This window comes from Typopeltis vanoorti, chromosome 4 (genome assembly GCF_054136105.1).
Source record: "Typopeltis vanoorti isolate ZY-2024b chromosome 4, IOZ_Tvanoo_1.0, whole genome shotgun sequence".
NCBI lineage: Eukaryota > Metazoa > Arthropoda > Arachnida > Uropygi > Thelyphonidae > Typopeltis > Typopeltis vanoorti.
Window position 1 is genome coordinate 34,287,443 of NC_143552.1, and position 27,300 is coordinate 34,314,742.

Consider the following 27,300-nt stretch of genomic DNA (forward strand, 5'->3'; position numbering starts at 1 on the left):
CTAGTTTACCTTGCTATTTATATTCACTCTTTCACTGAACAACAGTTCTATAACCATCTAACATCAAATGCATTTAAAATTTAATCCATTCAATTTATAATCATGTACAGATCCTTTTGATTATCAAATACACAAATCATTTTAGGTGTGTGTGTGTGTAGCAAGAAATCTGGTTTAAAAAAAAAAATCTTACCAAGAGTTCTAATAACATCAGAAACAGAGCTTGGAAGGCTGAGTCCATGGGAATTCTCTGCTCTAACCAAAAATAAATAGCGAGAATCTGGCCTTAAGTTTTGAACTACGTGACTTTCAGTGGGTACACGATGTGCTGTCATAACCCAACCACTCTGAAGATCACTGCTATAGTATTCCACTGAAAATAATGTAACACTCATTTTAGAAACTTAGCTGGTTTTATTATTATTGTTATTATTATTATTATTATAATATTATAATTAACACCAGACCTCCATGAAGTCAAAAGACTCATCACATTATTACACACAAAGCCCATCAAACCATTCTTTAAAGTCAAAACTTGCAAGGTGATTGGAATACATTGCCTGACATTGTGGTGAATGAATCTGCATTTACCACAATGTCAGGCAATGCATTCCAATCACCAACCACTCCATGCAAAGAACATGCTCCTTATGGTTTTCAAACCATGCACTCAACATAATCACTCATCTAAATGAAACATGCGTACACACTAAAATAAGTAAAAGAATAACAAAAAAAAAAAAAAAACCTCACTGCTGATCAAAAGCACATATATTCACTAATAGAGGCAATAATGCCTTGTGAATTATTTGGACATCTCAATTGTATCAAGTATTAGAATTAGTAAGAGAAAATAACATTATCCAGACATACTGTGTAATACAAAAGAGAACCATTTATAAGTAATCAGACATGAAAAAAAAAAAAAGGATCAAACATTAATATACAAACATCATTAGTAAACAGTATGTTTACATCTCATAATTATATACTGCTAGCTTGAAAAGAGTGTGGTGCTCACTTTTTTGTTGGAGACAATTCATGCATTCCTAATAAAGGTGTTTCTAACAAAAATTCACATTTGTATTTTTAACTACAAATGAAGACACAAACTTTTTGATATTTCTTTGATCTTTGAAATCAAAATATTCACATATGAGAATTTTTCATGATTTTCTTTCAAGAATGAAGAAAGAATATATGGGAAGAAGAAAAAATTGAAACAGCAAACTGAAGGGTTTGTTTGCCTCCAAATAGGAAGAATGGTCATGCAGTCTTTGGAAGTTGCTAAGAATGTTGAATTTTCAGTAATACTGTTGTCATCATCTGATACCTCTAGAAATTCAAAGACTCACTGAAGAAGAACATATGTGACCCATGCCAGATGTGATGCTAACATTCATTTACACTAGATATGCTCACCACTTCAACAGGCAAACTATTCCACTTACTCACTGCTCTGTGAGAGAAAAGTCCAACTCTCATTCCTTTCTTAATCACACACAAATGTAACTTCAATGGATGTCCCCCTCATGTCTTCTCCCCACCTTCCATATAATGAAAAATTTCATCAACCAATATTATTAGTGTCACTTAAGGGTCAATGCCAAATAACTGGGAGGAGATCTCCACATTGCCTTTCAAGACTGGAGCTTTTGACCTAATGTCCAATACTCACCTTCATGTGGTGCTCCCAGTTAATAGGTACACTAAGTACTGAATGAATGAGGATGTTCTGGCAATTTGGGACTTTACCAACCAAATTGTACTCTCTATTGCTTAAACCACAAAAGCATGTGATGGTAATATGATGAAATTTCATGTTTGCTGAGTGTTGCCCAGTTAAACAAGGCTCCTGCTGTTTTTTGTCAGGGACCCAGTCAAAACTCAGCTACTGGAACAAGCTCTAACTCAACATCTAGAAGAAGAAGAATAAACCCAATGTTAGAAGAAGTGAAGATATGAACCAACAATATAAAGAGTATAATAATGAAAAGGAAATCAAACTTACAGAAGAATTAGAAAAGTAACGCATTGACATAATTGGCATTACTGAGACAAAGAAGGAAAAAAACAGATGATATCTTACTAGATAATAAGTATAGGATGAAAAGTAACGCATTGACGTAATTGGCATTACTGACACAAAGAAGGAAAAAAACAGATGATATCTTACTAGATAATAAGTATAGGATGCTATATTCAGGCAATAATGTTCAAGGAAAGGAAAGAGTAGTGATAGCACTCAACACTAAACATGAAGATAAACTTCTTGATTGGTAGGCAGTTTCAAGTGGAGTTATGTGGTCAAACTTCAAGATGGGGAAATGAAACTTATTTGTTCCTATGGCTCCATAGAAGGTTCCAAGAAGTTGAAGAATTTAATTTTTCAAGTCATTAGAACAGGCAGCTGACAGTTGAAGATCTGAACAGTAGAGTAAGAAATGAATCCCAACAGGCATAGAAGAAAGTTCTGGGAAAATTTGGAAAAAAGAGTAAAGCTAATAATAATGGTATTTGCTGTACTTTAGTTCAGAACATCAAATACGAGAGTGGTCGGAAAAGTTCTCAGTCTAACAATGAAAAAACAAATTTATAATTTCAAAATTATTTTTATTTTTCAACATAATCTTCCATAAGACTAATACATTTATTCCAGCGATGCTCCAGGGCCATTCTCCCGTCCCTGTAGTGGTTCTCAGTAAGATCTGCAAAATACCCCACTACAGCTGCAATCACCTCTTGATTCGAAGAAAAACGCTGACCAGCAAGGAAGAGTTTTAGTTTTGGGAAGAGATAGAAGTCAGAGGGAGCCAAATCTGGGGAATAGGATGGATGTTTCAAAAATTCAGAGTGCAGATTCCTTAATTCAGTGTTTCTCAACGTTTTTTGGATCATGCCCCACCTCAATGTCTCAAAGATTTTGATGCCCTCCCCCCCTTTAGCATAATAGTCAGCCAAGTTCTGAAAAAGTATAATATAAATATGTACATGTACATTTTCAAATTCCCCCCCCCCACCCGTGGGGAGTATGCCCCATGTTGAGAAACACTGCCTTAATTTTCCCATTGCCAAAACACCTTTGTGGGTAGGTGCATTGTCCTGATGAAAGATGATTTTTTTCTTCTGCAAACCAGGCTTCTGTCCACTGGTTAAAAGATCGGAATAATATTCCCCGGTTATTATTTTACCCTTTTCAAGTTAATTAATAAACAAAATGCCTTTAGCATCCCAAAACACTGATGCCATAACTTTTCCTGCTGATGGAACCAACTTTGTCTTCTCTGGCACTGAACAACCGGTTTCTGTCCACTGTTTGGATTCTGGTGTGTAATGGTGAATCCAAGTCTCATCCATAGTAATAAATTGATGCACAAAATCAGTTTTATTCTTCTTAAAATGTTCCAAGCACTGTTCAGAGATTTTCATGCGAGTGCGTTTTTGATCTGCTATGAGAAAGTGTGGTACCCATCTTGCGCAAAGCTTTTTCATTTGCAATTCTTCATGCAAAATATATCCTACACATTCATTTCAAATGCCTATAGTCTCAGCAATTTCATGCACTTTGACTCATCAGTCATCCAATACCATATTGTGCACTTGATCAATGATTTCTGGTGTTGGTACAATTTTTGGATGTTCTTCATGTGGATCATCTTCAAGGCTGGTACAGCCACGTTTAAACTCAACAGCTCATTTCTTAATTGTTGAAAACAAAGCAAAAGAGTGCCCAGAAACTTTTATGAACTTAAATGAATTTCTTTTGGCTTTAAACCTTCTTTTACAAAGAATTTTATAACTGCATGATACTTAATTTCATCCATTTCAAGGGATACAGACAATATTTTTGCTTCAGACAGCTGTATAAAACAAACTAAAGAAGAGTATGTAAGAAAGTTTTAAAAATAATTAAATTTGAGCAGCTTTTTCAGGTAAACTGTAAACTCAACTATACAAACATTACTGGAGAAAAAAAATGAAACAGATTAAAAACAAGCACCAAATCTTGGTTCTTGTTCTACACCACTAGTCTCAGTGACAAACTCTGAAGAAGATTTATTTGGTTCAGCTATGGAGGTATGTGATGAAGCTGTCTGCAATGATAAAAAAAATAAAAATCCCATGGTACACACAAGAAGTTAAAAAAGCAGTCCAGGAAAAGAAGAAGTCATACCAAAAGTTCTCACCAAATAAGTTGGCAGATGCTTTAAAAGAATACAGAGAAAAATGTAAGAAAGCTAAGCTATGCGTAAAAGTAGCTAAACAAAATTCATGAGAAGACTTTTTTAATATTATTATTATTACCTGACACCTCCAGGGAGTCCGAAGACTCATCAATGGAGGGTACCTACTCTACAACTCTATCTCCACCACTCAATCCACCAACTAATGAACTGCAACTACACCAATACCATCTACCACCCGCCACCACCACTAGTATTTTCCCAGACAATCACAAACATCCATGCCCATGATGGGATTCGAACCTGCAGCCTTTTGGCTGGAGAGCAGATATGCTAACCACTTAGCCAACCAAGCCAGCTTTGATAAGAATATAGAAGGTAAATATCAAGAAGGTGGCAAAACATTCTGGAGGCTATTGAAAAAGCTTGGAAATGGAAGAAAGAGTACTATAAAAGGAATCAAAGATAATAAAAGTGACATGCAAACTGAATATAAGGATATCCTAGATGTCTGGAGTAATTGCTTTGAAAGATTGTTAAACGAAACAAGAAGTGACAGAACCATACTAGAACATTTTCAAGAGGAGTACATATCAATACTTGAGGTAGAAACAGCCATCAAAAACTTGAAATGTGAAAAGACAGATGGAGTAGATGATATTCGACCAGAAATGCTTAAGTATGGAAGTATAAAAGTTTTGCAGTGGTTACACTGCATAATTTAGAGGGCCTGGTCAGAAGGTCAAATTCCAGATTATTTGAGTATAGCTCTCATCATTTCAATTTATAAAATAAGGAAATAAAGCTAAATATGAGAATTAAGTGTTCCAGGCAAGGTTTATTCTCTACTAAGTGTTCCTGGTAAGATTTATTCTCTACTAAGTGTTCCAGGTAAGATTTATTCTCTACTAAGTGTTCCAGGTAAGATTTATTCTCTACTAAGTGTTCCTGGTAAGATTTATGCAAGCATACTTGAAATGAGGTTGAGAAAGATTGTGGAGGAGAAACTTGAAGAACAAGCTGGGTTCAGGCCAAATAAAGGTTGTCAAGATCATATTTTTACTTGACAACAAATAGTTGAAAAATCATGGGAATATGACAAGAATCTGCACTTAAGTATTGTAGATCTGGAAAAGGCATATGACAGAGTACCTAAACAAAAGCTTTTCCAAAACTACAATTATATGGAGTAAATGGAACATTAATGCATAGTCTATATTTAAGTTGTTATTATTCTTCATCTATATGGATCACATTATGAAAGCAAGTGGCATTAGGCCAGATATTAAAATTGGAGATGTCAAACTTAGTTCTTTGCTTTATACAGATGATGTTGTACTCCTAAACACACCATGTGTGTTTAGGAGTACAACATCATCTGTATAAAGCAAATATCATCTGTAAAACTGAATATCTGTAAAACGAATATACATCATCTGTATAAAGTACAACATCATCTATAAAACTGAATTCATTGCAGTTATTCAATTTAGTTAGAGAATTGAATAATAGCTGTAATGAATTCAGTATGAAAATCAACAATAAAAAGAAGAAAAAAATCAAAAATAAGCAGAAACATTGCACACATCTACTGCATTCTGAATGGAGAACCAATAGAACAAGTAAAATATTTCAGCTATTTAGGCAATTTTCAGTGACGATGGCAAGTTAAATCTGGAAATCGATAACAAAATAAGCAAAGCTGGTATGATGGATAACCAGATGAATAAATTTAAATGAAATAAGATAGAAATTAACCAAAAACAGCAAACTAGCAGCATACAAGACAGTGTTCAAAACAATTTTAAGTTATGGATCTCAGAGCTAGGTTAGAAATAAAGTACACGAAAGGCTAGAGACCACAGATATGAGGGTTCTGAGAAAAACAGATGGCATCAATGACAGAATGATGTTAAAAATGAAGATATTAAAAAGGAACTTGACATTGTTAGCATTCAAGAATGTGTCAGCAGAGCTATTCTAAGGTGGTATAGCTACTTAAATAGAATGGATGAAGAAAGCTTTACAAAACAGGTGTTTGATAGCAGAAAGACAAAGGTCCAGGTGGATTAATTTGGTCAGAAGTGCCTTAGAAACATAAAATGTTAGATATGACAATATTGGGGTGCTCACAAGTAATAGATTGATTTGGAGGAAAATTGTTGGTAGGAAATCAATAATAATGAAAGTTTAATCATGTAGTGCTGTCATAGTAACCCAAACACACTATGAGGGTATGTATCAGGAACTTGATGATGATAGGATATGATGATCATCATCATCAGACCTGCATATATTCAAGACTAATAACAGGAGGTCCCACTCTCTCATGCACAGCTCATCATACCTTGACTTAAATGCATTCACTGTCTCTGCACTCACTATACATTCAGGCAAAGCATCCCAATCACCCCACCACTCTCCATGCAAAGAATTCTACTCCTCACACACTCTGCTCATACTCTCCTTATAGATCTTCCAGGGATGGTCTCTTGTTCTATCTCTGTCTCCAGACATTCTATAAAAAACCTCATCCACATTAATCTGTTAATTGTCCCTTACCAACTTACATTAAACAATTGTAATGGGGGGAGGGGACATGATCTAGACATGTCACCCCATTCCTTCTATCGACTAGGCTCTGCAGTTTGCATTCTCTCAATCTGTCCTTATACTCCATATTCCAGAGACGAGAAACTGACTTAGTCGACTGTCTCTGAACTTTCCAAAAACTCATCATCCTTTTGAAAACCTGGTGATCAAATCTGTGTCCAGTAATCTATATGCAGCCTGATCAAAGTCCTATTACAATGGAATCATAACATCCTTCCTTCTACATGTCAGCATTTTCCACATCCTATAACATCTTTTCAGAAGTTTATAGTGTTAAATTGTGAATGAAGATATTTATAATTAATAATACTTCATTCATATTAATAATGCCTACCATATCATAAGCAGGATTTATTTAAATTTATTTTGTTAGTCTCTTGCTTATAAAATGTTATTCATGAATTCCTTTTTGGTTTTGTTAGTTAATTTTATTTATGTAATTTTTAAATATATTATAGACATGAAAAGCCTCTATATTAAAGTGTCATTTATTTTATTTGCTTTATTCTTTTAATAATAATATTAGAAACTGTAATGTATGTAATTATAATATATCCAGAAGATTCTTTCTTTGTGATATCATTTGATTGGTTGTTGTGAGAAAACATGCAAATTTCTCCTAGCGCGTGTTGGAGTGTGAACTACTATATACGAAGGGAAAAACAAGTTTGATGTGAGTCTAACCGTTGAAAACCAGTTATTGGTGGGAAAAAGGAAGGGGTGGATACGAAAATGAAAGTAAAGAGAGAATCGAACAGAGGATTATAGAGAATGGTAGCTGGAGACTGGAAGAGAATTTTGACATGCTGAAAATGGAATTTAAAGGACTGGGAATCGCTTGGTATTTTAACTTACCTTTTTCTGAGTTGATTTATACCAAACTTCCTAACGCCTAACAGTGGAATAGTGCAGGAAATAGGATAATACATATAAGAAAAAGAAGAAATAGGTAGATAATTTAAACCAAGTGCATAAAGGTTATATTTACCCGAGTCTATAAATCAGTTGCGGAAGTGGAAGATTCTTTGAAGTCTGTGTTATTACAAAGTAAAAGCCAGCAAGGACTTTAAAAATGTTGTTCGATCTCCCTATGATGTGATGAAGCCATATCCTGGTAAGATTACCTTTGCTATACTTAGTGAGAAGTAACGAAAATTAATTCCACCGATATTGTCAGTAGAAAAAATTGACAGTACCCTTGACCATTTTGTTTAATTCGAGTCTTGGGTCTGGGTTAGTCCCGAGGGAGTGGAAAGAGGGGAAAATAGTTCCACTGCATAAAGGTGGTTCCAAGACTGCTGTTGTAAATTACCCACCGATTAGCATATCAGGAATCATTGTCAAGGTCTTAGAGAAATTAGTCAAGGAAAGAATACAGAATTGGATAGATGAAAATGGGATATTGTATGGGGGACAACATGGTTTTGTGAAGGGTAGATCATGCCTCAGTAACTTGCTCACGTTTTATAACACAGTGACAGCTGAACTGGATAAGGGTAATGGGTTTACAGTGATTCTACTGGACCTTGCCAAGGCCTTTGACAGGATACCACATGGAACCCTAATCAGTAAACTGGAGCAGATGGGGATGGATATAGGGTTGGTGAGATGGATAGGAGGGTGGTTGATGGAGAGATATCAGAGAGTGGTTTATTCAGGAGTGGAGTCTAAAAGACGTCTTGTGACCAGCAGAGTGCTGCAGGGCTCTCTTCTTGGACCACTGCTTTTCAATTTGTTCATCAATGATATAGGTAAGGATCTGAGAGGAAGTGTTCACTTGTTTGCTGATGATGCAAAGTTGGGTAGAGCAATCGTGAGTGCACGGGATGTCAAAATTTTACAGGATGATTTGGATAGTTTAGAGGACTGGGCTAGGAAATATGGATGTCAATTTAATGTGGCAAAGTGTAAGGTTATGCACTTTGGGGTGAAAAGAATAGCAGCAGTATATCACATTGGTGGAACCGTACTCCAGGAAATTCATGAGGGCAGGGATTTGAAAGTGTTGGTGGATAGGGAGTTGAAGTTTAGGGGGCACATTGCAAAAGTGGCTAAATCAGCTCATCAAATCACTTGGATTCTGAAAAATACTTTAACATGCAGAGACAAACAAGTTGTTGTTCCTCTGTATCGAGCCTTGATAAGACCCCATCTGGACTACTGTGCCCAGTTATGGGCACCAGGGTTTCTTCGTGATGGGGAGGAAGTGGAGAAGATCCAGAGACGAGTGACCAAGATGATAACAGGTCTGTGGAATGAACCTTATGAGAATAGGTTGAAGATTTGTGGGTTACAGAAATTGGTCGATAGGCAGAAGAGAGGTGATATGATTGAGACATTTAAATTACTGAAGGGTTTCTGTAAGATTAATCCAGAAGATATTTTTGAAAATAGGACTGGTGGTGGGAAGACTAGGGGCCATGCATGGAAGCTGGGCAAGAATGTGGTTGACAAGGGTGTTAGAGCTAGGTTTTTTACTTGGAGAGTGGTGAATGAGTGGAATAAGCTGCCAGAGTCTGTTGTGGGTGCTACGACCGTGAATGAGCTCAAGGCAAGGTATGATAGATACTGTGTGAATGTCGAATAGTTGTCCCATACCTCCCTCGATGAGTCTGTCGACTCCTTGGAGTTGCCCGGAATAATAATAATAATAATAATATTATTATTATATTGTTCCTAGTTGCTGTATTCAGCGGGTCAAGATTTAATGTGTGATGTGCTAAGACTTTTCCCTCTTCGAGTGATAAATGCTATATTATTGAATTAAGTGTTTATTGACTGAACGAGAATACTGTGAAGACTATTTGTTGCAATTTAGGTATCTCGAACTTACAAGAACTAAAATTGATTGACTGAGCTTAGAGAATTACAAATGAATGTCTGATGGTTCATGAGTTGTATTCTTTCTGAATATCTTGAACTGATTTGATATTTTAAATGTTTTGAGATGTAACCTTGATCAGAGTAAGGTTATGATAGAAGTTCTCTGTAATAAGAAGAATAAGATCTGTTAAATATAATCTTTAATTATAAAGTTTAAACTCAGCTGAGTAGTATACTAGAATCTTAATGAGAGCTTTATATTCGTTTAATTATAATGTCCCTGTTGGAATACTGTGTTATGATTTAATTTATGTGACACTGCATTAAATAATTTTATTTGAATTGAATCTTGTATTAGTCTGATTGTTTCATTGCAACGCTCATTAAAATAATATGAATCTTAGCAGGAACCCTATGTAGTAAGAATAAAAACCTCAGCCTAAAATCAGCTTATGATAACCTAATACAGTTGAAGGTTAATTTATCTAAATTGCTCTTGCAATTCAGAATATGGAGTGGTGCAGTATAATATAAATTTTCTTCATATTCGATTGATATATCAGCCTACAACTAGTTAAACACTAAAGAGAGAGAATTGTAAGATGATAAAACGTGATTGAGAAGAAGTTACGATACAACAATAGATCTCTATCATATCATTCTTCTTTCTCCTATTTAGTAGTGTCAGCAGTCCCTACTTTCTCAATCTGTCCTTATAACCTACATTTCATAACCTCAATATCATCATATTTGTAACTTTTCTTTGCATACTTTCCACAGCTTCTTCATCCGCTCGAATTCAGGACAAAATCTGTGCACAGTATTTCAGGTGTAGTCATATCAGGACCTTGCAAACAGGCAAAAATCACTGTTTTCCTTACATGTCAATGTTAGCATTGCAATTATCCTCTGAGTTGCATTCACAATTGTTGCTATGTGTCCTTTGAACTTCAAATTCCTATCCTCAGAACTACAAATCCCTAGCCTTATCAGTTTCTCCAAGAATAATTCAACTGATATAACATGGAAATTTTGTTATGCCAAAATGCATAATTTTATTATTATAATTACAATTGTAATTATAATAATAAAATGCATAATAAATAATAAAAATATTTATAATATTTTTATAATTGCATTTTTTTATTATATAAAAAAATAATATATAATAAAAAAATGCATAATTTTATTATTATAATTATAGCTATTTAGCTTGTTTTTGTTTAGGAGTGTCCCTTATTTAAATACATTGGCTATCAATACTCAAGCAGGGTATATATATTTTTAGGGCATTATTGGTGAGTATAGAAGGCAATTAAGGTAGAATAAAAGAGGGTGGAAAAATTTGGTACATACCTTTTTTGATTCTACGATGTCTTCTTTATATCACCAGGATGTATACAAAAGGTGGAAACAAGGGCAGAATTAACACTAACAGCATTAGTGAGAGACCAGAGAGCTCTGCTAGTCCAGCAAGAGGAAAGCTTATTGCATTTTATTCTTATGAAGTCTGTTTGGAATTGTTGATAACTTTTTTTACACCTGTTTCAGACTGAAGTGTAAACCAGGAGTTTTTGATTTCAGCCACTGAACATATGATGCATTTTTATCATGAAGTGTAGAGGCACATTTTTAGAGACCCACTTGGATAAGGGGTTTGTAATGGAGTGGGAAATAAAACATTCATTCCAGTGAGGATTATTTCAGTTATTACTAGTTAAATTCTAGAGGTTATCCCAGTTGGCACCATTGTAGTGCCATAAGTATGTAGAGAAGATTATCAGGGAGGAGAATGAACTAAAGAAAGATTATGGTTATTGTGCCAAGAGGAGAGCAGATATCCACAATGTATTTGGAGATAGAACTAGCTAAGAAAAAGTCCAGAGTGTTGGAAGAATGACAAGGATTGTCTGTTATTCTGGTTGGTAAGTTAATTATTTGTGTTAGATCACAGCTGATGGCAATTAATTCAGCTGGGACATGTAGTTTGGATGAGGAACTTGTGCATATAACTCTCACATAGGTACCCAGACTCCAGTCCAATATGGCCTCAGATAGTGTCCTTGTACACTGCTATACATGGACTACCTCCAAGCACAAATTTGCAGAGTAAGTAGCAGCATTATTCACCAGCTGATCAGTAAGCCTCCAACAGATGCATTACCATCAATTTCGTGCAATATCTGGCAGTCATCCAGCAGAAAAAAACTTACAGCTATTCTCTCAAATGGAAAAGAACTGGCTTCCTCACTGAATAAGTGAGTGCAGAACAATCAAGGAGAGACAGAAACTATTGGCCTGCATATCTTAGCATTATCAGCAAACAGCTGAACATCTGTCAGATGCTTCCTAATACCATTAATGTATAAACTGAACAACAGTAGTCAAAGGACTGATCCCTTGGGATATTACACAATTGGTCACCTTAAATCTAGCAGATTTACAACCACCATACACCACGTTCTAATACCTGTACATCAGGTATTAGAACGTGTAATACCACATCTAATACCACTCACTCATACAATTCAATCAGGAAGCCTCCAACTATAGTAGTGTCATCAACCAACATCATCCTTCCACAGTCATTCTTTCTTCTACTTACCCAATATTGAAAGAACTCACTAGAATTTTTCTTGGCTCAATTGGTTAATTTCTGCTCATAATGACTTTACTAACCAAGTCACCTTCCTGTACTATTCATGCAACACTGTTCCTGTTACTATTCATGTAACATTATTAAGAGTATAGGAGTACATTCCCCTCCAGTGTTTTCTTCTTTCAGAGTTCATTCATCCATTTTACTCCTGCAACTTATTTCGTATTTTCACCTTTAAAATACAATCAGACGCTGCTGCTGTTAAATAGCTTTTCATCAATGGCCAACAGCATCTGTCTACTTTTCACTCAACCTATCTTTTCATGCTGTATCGCATAGTTGCTTTTGGTTCCTAAGCTTTTTATAATCACTGGGTCTGTAGTTCCACATACATCTCTTCTTCACAGAGGTTCTCATATGACTAGCTACAACCCAGATGAACACCTCATGATCATTCTATGTTAGGGAATAAAAGATCCATTCACAATCTCTGATGATATGAACTCTTCTAAGAATCTATTCTCAACCCTCATGTGCTCTTTATTACATATTGGCCAAGATTGCTGTTTCTTAAGAACTCAAAAATTTAAATCTCTTCATTCCTAATGATTAAAAGTTATTTTCGACCAAATGAACTATGGAAAAGATAAGACTTCAATTGGGTTTATATAGGTCAAATTTATTTGAAAATAAGTAAGAAATACCGACAAGTTTCGTCAACTTGGCTGTTTGGCTTCTTCAGGGTAAAAAAATAATAGATACAGAACAACTTAAACACTAAAACTGTTCATGAAGGAAAGAACCGAATACAATTGTATTTTTTACAAAAAAACAGAAGACCGCGTATATCACATGCATGGAGCGTGTATATGATGTCAACTGTTGTTATGCAGGAACGTTCTGTAATTAGCAGCAAGATTTAATTCTTCATGCTTAAAGATCTTATGAGGGTCTTCCAATTATCAGGCAGAATTAATCTTTGGTTTCTATTAAGGTTGTGTTTAGAAAGGATAACTGTTATGGCTTTTTTTATGATACGGGAGCAGAAATCTTCCTCTAAGTAGGACATGGAGTTTTTGTCCCATTCTATGGTATGGTTTGTCCTGGAGAAATGAAGTGCTAACCCCGAATTGTCTTCTCTGTTATTGCTTAAGTCTCCTACGTGCTCTTATTTTTCTGATTTCCAAACTTCTAGAGGTCTAACCATTATAGTTTAATCTGCATGAACAGGGAATGTTATAGATGCCAGCATATTTGAAGAAAGAAAGACTGTCTTTCAGAGATCTTAAGAATTGGCAGATAGTCTTTAAAGGTTTAAAAGTCACTCGTATTCCATGTGGCTTGAGGAGTGTAGCAATCTTTTTGGAAACTGCCCCAGTATAAGGAATTGCGATGGTGGAATTATAACATATTTCTTCAGATTGTCGTTGTGGGGGGGGGGGGGGGGTCACAGAAAAGTATCTTATGAATCAATTTTCTTGGGTAACCATTGTCTATAAGGTTTTTTGATATCAGGGATAGTTCATCTTTGAGATCTTTATCCTCTGTAGTGATGCGAGAGGCCCTATTTTTTAGCATGTGTACGATGCTTAGTTTTTGGGAAATGTGGTGCGAAGATGTGAAGTGCAAGTATCGACCTGTGTTGGTTGGTTGGTTTGCGATAGACTGTAAGGCTGATGGAGGTATCCATGGATATCCATTTGTTTCTTAACTAAAGTGTCTAGGAATGGTAATTGTTTATCCTTCTCAAGTTCTAAGGTGAATTTTATTTTGTAATGGAAGGAGTTGATCTTGGTAAGAAAATCAAAAAGATCCTTTTCTGTGTTTTTCAATATAATAAAATTATGATCCACATATCTCAACCACACTGTGGGTTTAGTGTCTAATTGAGACAAAATTTCACTTTCAAATTTCTCTATAAAGAGATCTGCACAAGAGGGCTGCCCATTGTCTGTTAATTGTTGGTAGATCATTTGATTCCATAAGAAAAAATTAGATTTTAAGCAATGATGGAAAAGAGAAGTAATGTCTTGAGGAAAGAGGTTTCTCAAAATGCTGATTACTTCATCTACTGGAATATTTGTAAATAATGATGTAACATCCAGGCTTGCAAGAATGTCTGTATAGGAGATCGAGATGTTCCTCAATTTTTCAACAACATGTTATGAATTTCTCAAAAATTCACAACATGTTGTGAATTTCTTATGTAGGTATCCAAATTACAGATGTGTGCCTTAAAGAGACCTGTGCGATGTTTCGATAATAAGTATATGGGAGAATTAATTCCATCAACTATAGGGCGCAGCGGTATTCCATTTGTATGAACTTTGGGAGAGCCATATAGACTCGGCGTTAGTGGATGCAACGACTTTAATCTTCGTTTTAAGTCTGTTGGCAGGCTGTCCGTATTACGCAACAAGTTGTTTGTATCATTGTGATTTTTTCCTGTGGGGTCTGAATCTAAAACATAGTAGGTAGATGTGTCAGAGAGTAAGTCTGTTCTTTTCCTTGTAATCTCTGGTGTTTAAGACAACTGTAGAGTTCCCTTTATCTGCTTTTAAGATGATAATTTCTTTATTTTTCTTCAACTTAAACATAGCACTTTTTTCTAACGGTGTGATATTTTTGTTCGAGCTCTTGAAGAAGAGAGAATGATAGCACTTTTCAGTCTGAGATCATTTGCTATGGGTTCTGGTAATGATGAAACCGCCTTTTCTATGTTACATATAATGTCCACTTTAGGAATTTGGTCAGGGGAAATGGCAAAGTTGAACCCTTTCTTAAGTATACTAAATTCCAGTTTTGTTAAAACGTGACTGGAGAAATCGAAGATTACTGTGTTGTCTGGCAGATTAGGTCTTGACATAACTTTTTTCATAAAGAGCATTGAATTTTTCAATTTGGCTTTGCTTGCTGATAGAAAAGACCTTGTGAAAACTATTATTTATCATTCTGTTTAAAAATGACCATAGGTTTGGTCTATATTGCTGGAGATGTCTTCATATATGTGATAGCATTGCATATCTACTTTGCTTAAGTCAAATCTAATATGTTGTATACGCTTATAAAAGTGCTAAGGATGTTTTGAAATATATTTGTTTGGCGCTTTGTGAATGGAACCGTTCTTTCATAATGAGAAACTTAGGAATGATATCATAGTTTCTGTATCTTTTTAAGAAAGTAAGGTGATTAATCAGTTTGGCTTTTTTGCATTTAAGTTGCTCAAATCTACGTACATGGTGCTTTTTTCCCCCATGGAGACTATTCATAATGATTAAAAGTTATTTTTGACCAAATGAACTATGGAAAAGATAAGACTTCAATTGGGTTTATATAGGTCAAATTTATTTGAAAGTAAGAAATGCCGACAAGTTTTGCCAACTTAGCTGTTTGTTTTCTTCAAGGTAAAAAAATAATAGATATAGAACAACTTAAACACTAAAACTGTTCATGAAAGAAATAATTAAATACAATTGTATTTTTTACAAAAAACAGAAGAACATGTACATCACACGCATGGATTCTGTATCTATTATTTTTTTTATCCTGAAGAACCAAACAGCTAAGTTGGTGAAACTTGTCGGTATTTCTTACTTAGTTTCAAATAAATTTGACCTATATAAACCCAATTGAAGTCTATCTTTTCCCATCTCTTCATTCCTATTAATACTGTCATAATTAAAATAATCCATAATGATCACTTTTCTCTTTCTCATTAAGCCAGTTGACCTATACCTTTCTTTGTCTCCACCCTCCACATTCCCTAGTCTATAGCAACATCTAACTAAATATTTCACCGTATCAACCTCTAGCTCATGCCACACTGCTTCAAAACAACTGCCATTATTTTCCTCTTCTATCTCAAGCTTGTGTAGACATAATTCTTCTGCTATCATCAGCAACACCTCCTCTCTTTCTTGTGCTTCTCATCTTCAAAAAAAAAAAAAAACATATTATTATTATTATTATTATCCCAAGACTCTATGTAGTAAAAGACTCATCTAGGAGGTCCTTTTATCATATACATAGCTCATCACCGTGCCTTAAACACAGTCAAATTCTCTGCAGACACCATACACTCAGGCAAAGCATTCCAATCATTCACAAATCTACATGCAAAAAACCAGCTCGCTCCCTTGTTCACACCCTCCTTATAGAGCTTCCAGAGATGACCTCTGGTTTTCCCCCTGATCTCCCACCATTGCTGTAAAACCTCTCCAACACTGATCCTATAACAATCTCTTACTAACTTGTAGGTCTCTATCATATTACCCCTCTTCCTCCTTAGACTCTGTAAATTGCATCTTCTCAATCTTTCCTCATATTCGACATTCCAGAGATCAGAAACTACCTTAGTAAGTCGGCTCTGGACCCTTTCCAAGATCTCTTTGTCATTTTGAAAGTCAGGTGACCAAATCTGTGCATAGAAGTCCACGTGTGGCATAATCAATGCCTTATATGTTGCAACAAGAATCTCATTACTTCTACAAGTCAGTGTCCTCCACATCAATCCTAGAATTCTTTCTTTTGTCTTCATAATTTTAGCAATTTGTCCCCTAAATTTCCAATCCTAATCAACTCTCATCCCAAGATCTCTCATTACCTCCAACAATATATTCCCACCAAGCATAAATTCTACATCCCATCTCTGTTTCCTAAATATTAAAACCTTGCATTTTGCAATCTTGAACTTTTATTAGCATTCTCTTACCCATTCACTCAATCTATTCATCTTCTTGTAATGTCAAAACATCTTCTCTACTCTCCATAGTTTTTTCAAACTTTGCATCTTCTACAAACTGAATATCTCATTCCAAATCTTCGCCAATATCATTAACATATAGGTTAAACAGCAATAACCCTAAAACAGACCCCTGAGGCACACCACTAGTGACTTTCTTCTTCCTGCATATTGCTCTCCCATATGCAACTTGCTGATACCTATCAGATAGCCAGTCTCCGATCCAATGCACCAATCTAATATTCAACCCAATCTGCTCTAGTTTAACTATCAACTTATCATGCAGTAATAGATCAAAAGCCTTTGTAAAATCTAAGTATACTACTGTGTATCCCTCTCCTCTGTCTAAGGAAGCTGTCACCTTATTGTAATAAGTATGTAGATTACTAAAACATGACCTTCCTTTAGCAAATCCAAGGTGTCCATCAAAGATAATACCATTGTTGTCAACTTATTTCTGGGTCCTAATTCTCACCAGCTTCTCCAACAACTTAACCACAACACCTGACACACAGATAAGCCTATAATTTGATGCCTGAGTTTTATCACCTCCCTTATGAAGTGGCACAATCTTGCCCATCTTCCACTCCTTTGGAACTCAACTGAGTGCAAGACTCATTAAAAAAATATGTCAAGGCAGATGTCAATTCCCTGGTACATTCCTTCAGAATATGTGGTGATATATTATCAAGTCCCACAGCCTTATTAATATCAAGTTTGCTTAATTCCCCATACACCTCTTGCTCACTTATAGTCAGTCTCTCCTCCCCATCATCAACTGTTCTCAATCTGATTCACAAGCATGAAAGACCTTTATGAACTGCTCATTTAGTATCTCCACTACATCTTCCACAGCAGTTGTCCTTATACCATTTTCTGCAATCAATGTCATCCTTCCATATTCATTCTTTTTTCTGCTACACAGCTACATATTGAAAGAACTCCCTAGGATTCTTTTTGACTTCATTATCTAACTGCTGCTCATACTTCATTTTTGCTACCCTACCAACTAAGTCACCCTCACTGCCTGGTCTTTGTAGACCTCATGAAATTGGTTATTACCACTTCTCTAATGCTGCCTCCATAATGTCTATTTTCTCTGTATTGCAGGCTTAATCTCATCATTCATCCATTTCACACCTACCTTATTTAACCTTCTGATCCTTGGAATACATTTAGACATAGCTTCTACTAGATAGTTCTTGAATATCCCCCCAAGCTACACTGATCTCTTTTCCAGCTAACTCCTCATTCCATGCTACACCTGCAAGCTATCTCCTGAACTCTTCATAATCACCAGCCTTGTAGTTCCACATATACGCTTTTCTCACAGAGATCCTCACACTGCTGGTAATCACCTCATGGTCACTATCACCACCTGGAGGGTTACTTGAAACTGCATTTATAATTACATCCTGTGATGAGATGATCAAATCCAAGACCCTCAATTCCTCGTGTGTTCTCTGTTACATACTGTCTGAGGTAGCTGTTCCTCAAAAACTCAAGAAACTCATTTTCTTTACTCCTAGTTGCTATCTCTTCATCCCAGTCTATATTGTCATAATTAAAATCACCCATAATGATCACCCTTTTCTTATTTGCTTGGCTAATAAGATTATACATTTCATATTCACTACCATCCACATTACCAGGTCTATAGCAACATCCAGTTAAGTATTTCATTCTATTCACCTCTATCTCACACCATACTACCTCAAAACCACTGGCATTATTTCCCTCTTGCATCACTAATTTGTATGGACATAACTTTTTCTCTATCATCAATAGCACTCCTCCCTCACTTTTTACCCTTTCTATCCTCACAAAACACATCTTACCCTTCCATCTCTATTCCTGTCAAGATGTTGACCTCATACAACCATTCTCACTTATTCCAACAATTTTTAAAATTATTCCAATAATTTTGGGGTGAACCATTCCACTTGCCTTGTTTCTTACATTTCTAGCATTTGAATACAAACATGGCAAGTTTTTCCTGGATCTATAGCTAGTTCAACTGACACCACTTATTTGATGTGACTGCTACATGCTTAACTTCAGCCATTTCTTTTTCTCCTTATTCATCTTTGAACCTTCTTCAGATCCAACTGATTTCCCTTGATCCCAGATCATCCCCTTCCCTTTTTGTCTACACATGCATTCACATCCTCTTGGAGCATCTATCTTTCTCATGCTGTGTTCCTCTGTCCACCTTGAGCCTCCCGGTTTCCCTGTCTGTCTTGCACACCTGTTTTCTTATTCTCTATACTCATGCCACTCACTTCTTCATTCACAACCACTTCTTCAATCTCTCCTGTCTTACTCTTCCATTCTTCCACATTACTTACCAAGTGATCAGATTCATTCTCTGCACTCACTTCTCTACCTTCTAGCAGCAGTCCAAGCAACTCACACCAAAACCACTCAAATGCAGTCCATTTCTCCTATACAGTTCACACTTCGTCCTTCAAACTCATTCCACACATTAACGAACTGCACTCCTTTCTCCTCACACATTTCTGCTAACATATCATTCATAATCCTTGCTCTTCACCTCATCTCACCACTGTCAGAACTGTCAACTACCAATTCTTTTGCTCGCTTACTTCTCATCTAATGCTTCAATCACTCTACTCATTCTACCTCCAGTTAAACATACTTTATGCATCCTGTCATCCAGCACACCTTTAATAATTGAATCACCATACAACACCACTTGCAGGTCTTTCATTACCTCTTTTATACCAACATTATTTGTTTTCATCATTTTCACTCTTCCATACATAACTCGAATTCTCTTAACTTCATCATCTTAACCAAATGATTTTTCGAATCTGGCATCCCACTTTTGCTCTCATTCATTCTTTCGAATTTTCAAACTTTAGAACCTTGTATCATACACAATTGTTCACAGTCAATGCCGCTTGTCACCTTATCTTTAACTGCACTTTGTTTTGTAACTTCTGCGGCAATTGCATCACTTTTGTCTTTCTTACTATCAATTGTTAAGTTTCTCAGATTGCTTGTTCCCTTTTTCAAAACTTTAACATTTTTTTGCTGCTCTTTTACACCATTCTATTCTATTAGACGAGCACCCATCCTCCACACAGCATTCTTGCTACTAACACTTTCAGTTATCAACATATTAGCACTCATCAAATCCTCATTCAGCTCCCACTTTGCACACACCCTCCTTCCATCCACCTTAAACATCTTTAGTTTATCTATAAATTTTAATTTAATTTTTAATTTAAATTAAATTTAAAAAAAAAATTTAATTAAATTTTAATTTAATTTTTAATTTTATTTAATTAAATTTAAATATATAATTTAATTAAATTAAATTTAAAAAAATAAAATTAAATTTAAAAAAAGTTTTTTTGTTTTTTTTTTAATCAGTAAAGCATTAGCAAGGAAAATGTCTTATGGGAAGGGTGCATCAGCATATTACATCTTTCAGATACCGTACATGCCTTTCAGAACCATGACTATTTCTAATTTTTATAGCTATGCTTATAAAGTGCTGGAATAATGTAGAAATAAGATCAACCAGATAAGAATGTCCGGTTAAACATTTTACTACTCACTGAAATAGACCAACAGAGGGATTCTCTTCCTGTTCTGCAAAACATCCTTTGAGACTAAAAATAACCTGGCAATATTTCTGGACCTGAAAGTAGATTGAGATTCTTCTTCTTTCCAAATTATTTTTCCTCCCTATCATTTCCCACTCTTTGCTAAGATTATTTACTTTTGTCTTCAATCTTTTTATACCCCAAGCTATTTATAACTCTTTTATTCTACACTGAAGAAACAAAAAAGTTTCTTCATTACTGAAAATAGTTTAAATTTTCTCTGTGATAGAAGACAATTTCTAGGCAATTTCCTAGCCATTTTAAACAGATGTGACAGGATTTTCTTTTGACTACTTGAGTTTTCCCACAAGCTATGATCAAGGAACATGCACGTAACAGTTGAAAGAGATGAAGGATAGTAGTCCCTGCTAAAAATGCAGACAGACAGACAATGAAACTATTGATTTTAAAAGCAAAGTCAAACCATTTAAAATGAAACTGGTCTGGCTATGCAGCTATAATAAAAGCTACCATCTGTACTATAGTCTGGATTGCCAAACAGAGAAAAAGGTGGAGAGACAAATTATTTCTGAATAATCAGAAAGAAAACTGGATGATGATGATGGCCTGTGTGATAGAATTATCAGCCATCCACATCCCTATGCCCATCAGTGGGATGTGGGTGGCTGATAACAACTACAAACAGAAAAATTATTTTTATTAGCATTTATTACAATTACTCAATATCAGTTTATTGTACCTGTATAGCCAATAAGTGAAGAGGCTCCCATCTTTGAATTTCTCCTCCATATCAGTGTTACAGCTGTCTCAGTAACATTAACAGCTGTTGGTTTGCTAGGAGATCCTGGAAATGTGGATGAGTCAGGTGTCCTATGGAATATTACATTGGGATTTCTGGGAGCTGAAAATAAACAGAGGAATGGAAAAAAAAAATTATAGAACTTCAATTTAAAAATTGTAACTATGACTGAAATTTTGCAAGTTCTGTAGAAAATGGGATAAGGACTGAAGAATTGCATATGAAAAATTTAGAAGTTAGGAATAATCAGAGATGTAATTCCCTTCAGAATCTTATATAAGTTTTTCTACTCTTTACCTACTATGATGTAATATATTTGCAGCAATAATAAAAAAAAAATCCACAAAATGACTGATAAATCAGTGCACTCTTTACAATTTTAGAGTACCTGGGATAAATAAACCCCTCCTAAGGAAATTCAAACATATGACCTTCCATTCGCATATGTCACAGCAATTCATCTAGAGGGGAAAAATGTAACTGCAAGTGTAGCCTTATGTAATTTTAAGTAAAGGAAACTAGAAAACAAAAACCAAACAAGGTTAAAAAGGTTATAACTAAGGAAATCTTGCATAGTGGTAAACATAATCAAATGAAAATATTTCCAATGATATGTAGACAGGCTTAGGTGTTGTGAGTTACTCATCTTAAGTGTGCTGTCTAAAACACAGCAATACAAGAACAAAGTAAATAAGTTATTTATTAAGATTTATTATTAATATTTATATTATATTATATTAAGATATATTATTAAGATTTCTAAGATTATTATTTCATATAAATTTATTCAGTGCTCCTCACCATGATAGTTTTACTTATTCTATTGTCTATTTTAATATTTAATTTGCCATCTTCACTAAAAATCATGCCTAAATTGATGAAATATTTTACATGGTCTATAGGTCTCTATTGAGAATGCAACTGATACTTTCTATGTTTCTGCCTAATTTCACAGTTTTGATATTTTTATTCCAAATTTTCATGCTATATTTGTTATTACAGCTGTTATGCAATTTAGTTATAGACATAATCAATTTAGTTATCGTACATCATTTATATAAAGCAAAGAGCTAAGTTTGATATCTCTGATAATAATATCTAGCTTAATGCCACCTTCTTTCATAATGTGATCCATATAGATGATGAATAAGAGCAAAGATTATGTGCATCCTTGTCTTACCCATGATATTACATCAAACCATTTTCTTGTATTTCCTTCAATTCTGTCTACTGACTTACAACTTGAATGCAGACTATACATAGCTCAGTATAATGTTTCATTTAAAACATATAATTATAGTGTTTTGAATAGCTTTTCTTTGGGCACCTTGTCGTATGCATTTTCCAGATCTATGAAACTTTAGTACAAATACTTGTCATATTCACATGATTTTTCAGTGACAGATTATCTTTATGACAGACGATCTGTCATAAAGTGAAAATCTGATTCCTTTCCTTCATGCTTACAGAGTGATCAGGATACATCTTCAAAACGACATGGTAGTTGGAAACAACTACCATGTCAGAGTAAAACTTTAGTTTAATATAAACCAAAATAATCACTCGACATTTCGACCTTCACGTTAAGTTCATCATCTGGAGTATACACACACACATATATACAAAGAAACAAGCTGCACTACAATCTACATGGTATGCTGAAGTCACATTGATTTGGTCAACTGTTAAACTACTGGCCTGACCTCTGGTGAAAAAAAAAAAAAACTTACTACATCAAAGCTATAGCCATGGATGAAACTATGGATTAAAGAAAACTAATTATCTATTAGGTTGATGATGATTAGTTTCCTTTCATCCATACGGATGGTAGGGGCAGCTATGCTACTATACCAGGGGAGTGACGGAGCAAGGTGGTGTCCCATTGCTTTCCTTGCCATACTATATCCTATGGCTGTATCCTGTAAGTTCATGGGTCCTGTTTGTAAAATGAAAAACCCCAGGATAAACTGGGGAAAAAAAGCCTACTGTCCACGCCCAAGACGAGCTAACTTGGCTATGGCTGAGGAAGATCCTTCAGCTCTTCACGTCTCTGACGGGAATCAAACCTAGGACACTCCTTCCCCAGGCAGATGGTTGAGAAGTGCATAGCCACTAGGCTAACCGCAAGGACATCTATTAGGTTATATACATCTTTAAGGCCCACCTTTGCTAATTAGGTTGTGGGGGCAGCAGCTGCAAGAGGAACTTAATGGTCACGATCCTCCACCACCAAACTCAGATGTTCTGGTGGGACTCCCAAACGTGTCCACCCAAGGTTTTGGATATAATCTATCCAGCAAGTCCTTGACCTTCCACGTGGCCTCCCACCCTCTGGCTTGGCAAAGAGGGCCTGCTGGGGGAGCCGTTCTTGTGACATTCTGACCAGGTGCCTGTACCAACATAACTGTGATCTCTCAACACGAAGCAACGATTGAGTATTTAGGGTTTCCTGAATTGCAGAGCTTCTGACTCTGTCGAGTCCTGTCAGCTCCATAACCCCTCGAAGGAACCTCATTTCAGCCACTTGGATTCGTGTCTGCATTCTTTCAGTCATTACCCAACTCTCATAACCATAGGTGAGGATGGGGACATAGACTGCATCGAAGACAGCTAGCTTTGCCTTCTGGCTTAACTCCCGCTTCAATACTACCAAACGGCCAAGCTCCAGCAATACTGCGCTTGCTGAGTCAATCCGAGTATCTAGCTCTATGTCTCACTTTCCATCACTTGTGAATATGGACCCAAGGTATTTAAACTTCTCCACCTGCCTCAGTGGGACTCCACTCACATGTAGAGTGCACTGGGATGGTCGTCTTGAGACCACAAATGTTTCAAGTTGAAAGTTTATTTTTCACTTGGTTAGACTATAATAAATTTAGTTTAATCCTTTACCCAAGTGTGAGCAAACAAAGTGTGCACCTGAAAATATCTTCAGGACTGGGGTAAGGTAGTACAACACTGGGCAACTCGTAGCAAAGATGGACCAAGCTAACATCACTCCTATCGCAGTATCTCCTATAATGCAAAACACATCTCCTTGTGGATATGTATAATGTTATGGATTAAGGGAAGGGCCACTATCCAGACTAGTTTTGACCTTTATTGAGGTCTCTTCAGTGGGAGCCAGGCCCAGAAGTGGGGATACCAGGCAGAAGAAATGGCGAGGTCATCTTTACCTATAGGAGTTGCCAAAAAGGTGTGCCACCTCTTTATTAAATTGCTCTGGATTTAGAGAAAGATGTTGAAAGTTTATTTTTCACTTGGATAGACTATAATAAATTTAGTTTAATCCTTTATCCAAGTGTGAGCAAACGAAGTTTGCACCTGAAAATATCTTCAGGACTGAGTTGCCCGGTATTGTACTACCTTACCCTAGTCCTGAAGATATTTTCAGGTGCAAACTTTATTTGTTCACACTTGGATAAAGGATTAAACTAAATTTATTATACTGGGCCTGGCTCCCACTGAAGAGACCTCAATAAAGGTCAAAACTAGTCTGGGTAGTGGTCCTTCCCTTAATGCATAACATTATACATATCCACAAGGAGATGTGTTTTGCATTATGGGAGATACTGAGATAGGAGTGATGTTAGCTTGGTCCACCTTTGCTATGAGTTGCCTGGTGTTGTACTACCTTATCCCAGTCCTGAAGATATTTTCAGGTGCAAACTTTGTTTGCTCACACTTGGATAAAGGATTAAACTAAATTTATTATACACAAATGTTTCAGTTTTGGCCACACTGATCTTCATTCCAACTTCTGTGCAAACAGCTAGAAACCTTTCCAGGGTTTGCTGGAGGTCATCTGTGGAAGAGCTAAGCAGAACTAGGTCATCTGCAAAAAGCAGACGTCCAATGCTCCATCTTCCAATTCTGACACACTTACTGCCTCGGCTGTGCCTCTCAATCCAGTCCATAAATATTATGAAAAAGAGGGGTGACAGAACAACCCTATTATCTATTAGGTTACAAAATTAAATTAAATTAAATTAAGCTAAAGAGCAACATGTTCACACAAAAAAATTTTATTCATATAAGTATACATATAAATTAAAACAAACCAGTATGGATGGTGGCCAATAAAACCTGAAAAATTACATAAGAGTCCTAAAGTCAGGGTTTGCTGGAAAAGTTTAAGAACTAAGTGGACTGAATGTGTGCCATCCAAATTCTTGGGATTTATATGTCAAAATTTCACAGGCTTCTTTAAATTTCTGTTCATACCAGGTTTTTATATGATGTAAAGAACAAGTACTTTTCTAATCAATTTGATGTAGGGTGTTAAGAGTGTGATATGAGAGGCCTGCTTCCCCAAAATTGTTAAATTTAATGTGTCATGTTTTTATTTATTATTTATTTTTTATTTATATTATTTTATTTTTTTATTTTTTACGGATAGGGATCGATGTATCCAATGGGAGGAGAAGAGCATAACACTCAGCAAAGATGATTTATTAGTCAGTTTTGACATTTCTACCCTTTTTCATAAATGTCCCAATCAGTGACAGAATTCTTCTCTTACACAACAAATTTCTGCTTGATGTTATGCCTCTCTTTGCCCACGTACTACAATCTGGTTACTTCGTATGGCAAAATACTTTTTACCTATAAAAAGACGGTACAGCCATGGGTTCACTGCTATCTCCTCCCCTTCCCCATTGGTAACTTTTATATGGAAACTTTTGAGCAACATGCTCTAGATTCCTTTACTTTAAAATCTACAGCTTGGCTTAGATACATTGATGATGTTTTTGTTATCTGGTCACACGGCTGCCAAACTGTAAACACATTCCTTAGCCACCTGAACAAACAACATAAGCGCATACAATTTACTATTGAAATTGAAAATCACGACTCGCTTCCTTTCCTGGATACAATGGTCACAAGTCTTTCCTTCGCTGTTTACTACAAGCCTACACATACCAGCCAACATATGCATGCTAACTCATATCACCACTTTTTAGCAAAAACTTGAAGTCATTAACACCCTCAAAAACAGAGCTAACAATTTGCTCTAATGAACAAGCTCTTAAGCAAGAATCACAAACTATTAGCAATACATTTATAAATAATGGCTATAGCACAAATACTATTAATAAAGTTCTTCATAAAACTTCATCAAAAAATCATGGTGCTAGTGTCGTAATTGAATGTAGTGGTCGTTTTGAACTATGCTAGAAAAAGTGTTTTTAAATTAAGGTGTAGTGAGGCTTTTTGTCTCAAATTGTGCTGCAATTGTGCTTCAGCTCGATACAAGTGTCATTCAGTGGTGTTATTGTTAATATAAACTGTTGTTTATGTTGTGTTTTCGTTACTTGTTTGTTGCACTACTTCAGTGTCTAAAGATGTCTAGCTCTGCCTTAGATTTTTCGCAGTGGATACATTGTGGAAAATGCTATATATACACACCGAAAAATGTGAAAGATATGTGGACTATTTGGGTAAACAAGAAGAATGAAAATGTTAACGTATATGAAAAGTGTGTAGATTAGAACGATTGGGAATGGAAGCAAATGTCAGGACAGTAGCAAAAGAGCTTCACCAGGAGTATATGAAAATGAAAAGCAACCTTCATCTCCTGCAAGAGAAATTGGAAGTGCTCAGTAAGGAGGTCCAGGTAATTAAGACTGAGTTAAATGTATTGAATAGAGAAATTAGGACTATGGAGATTACTTTAGCGGAAGTAACTAGAATAGTTTTAAGTAAGGGAGAGACTAATGACTGATGAAGTAATGAATAGTATGGAAGTGATTGGGAGTCAACCGAATGAAAGCACAAGAGGTCTAGAAGAAATGAGATATTGTGAAAGTGAGGGAGTAAGTAAAAGAGTGTTGAGGGAAAGTAATGAAACTGGGAGAGTCATGCTGAATAGCGTAGAAAATGAGGCCGTAAGTGATGCTTGTTTGGGTTTGAATTTATGACTGTATAATATATGGTGATTC

General features: G+C 35.6%; 1 protein-coding gene across 3 annotated transcripts in view; it reads right to left on the reverse strand.

The window, feature by feature from the left end:
- LOC150107214 (roundabout homolog 1-like) overlaps positions 1–27,300 on the reverse strand; it is a 742,051-nt gene that overhangs the window by 341,106 nt on the left and 373,645 nt on the right. For all 3 annotated transcript variants that reach the window (XM_090391071.1, XM_090391072.1, XM_090391070.1), the window contains exons 10-11: positions 21,299–21,460; positions 194–373 (exon numbers count right to left, since the gene is read on the reverse strand). In XM_090391071.1, coding sequence (XP_090247197.1) covers positions 194–373; positions 21,299–21,460 — 342 coding nt within the window. The remainder of the gene's footprint in view (positions 1–193; positions 374–21,298; positions 21,461–27,300) is intronic.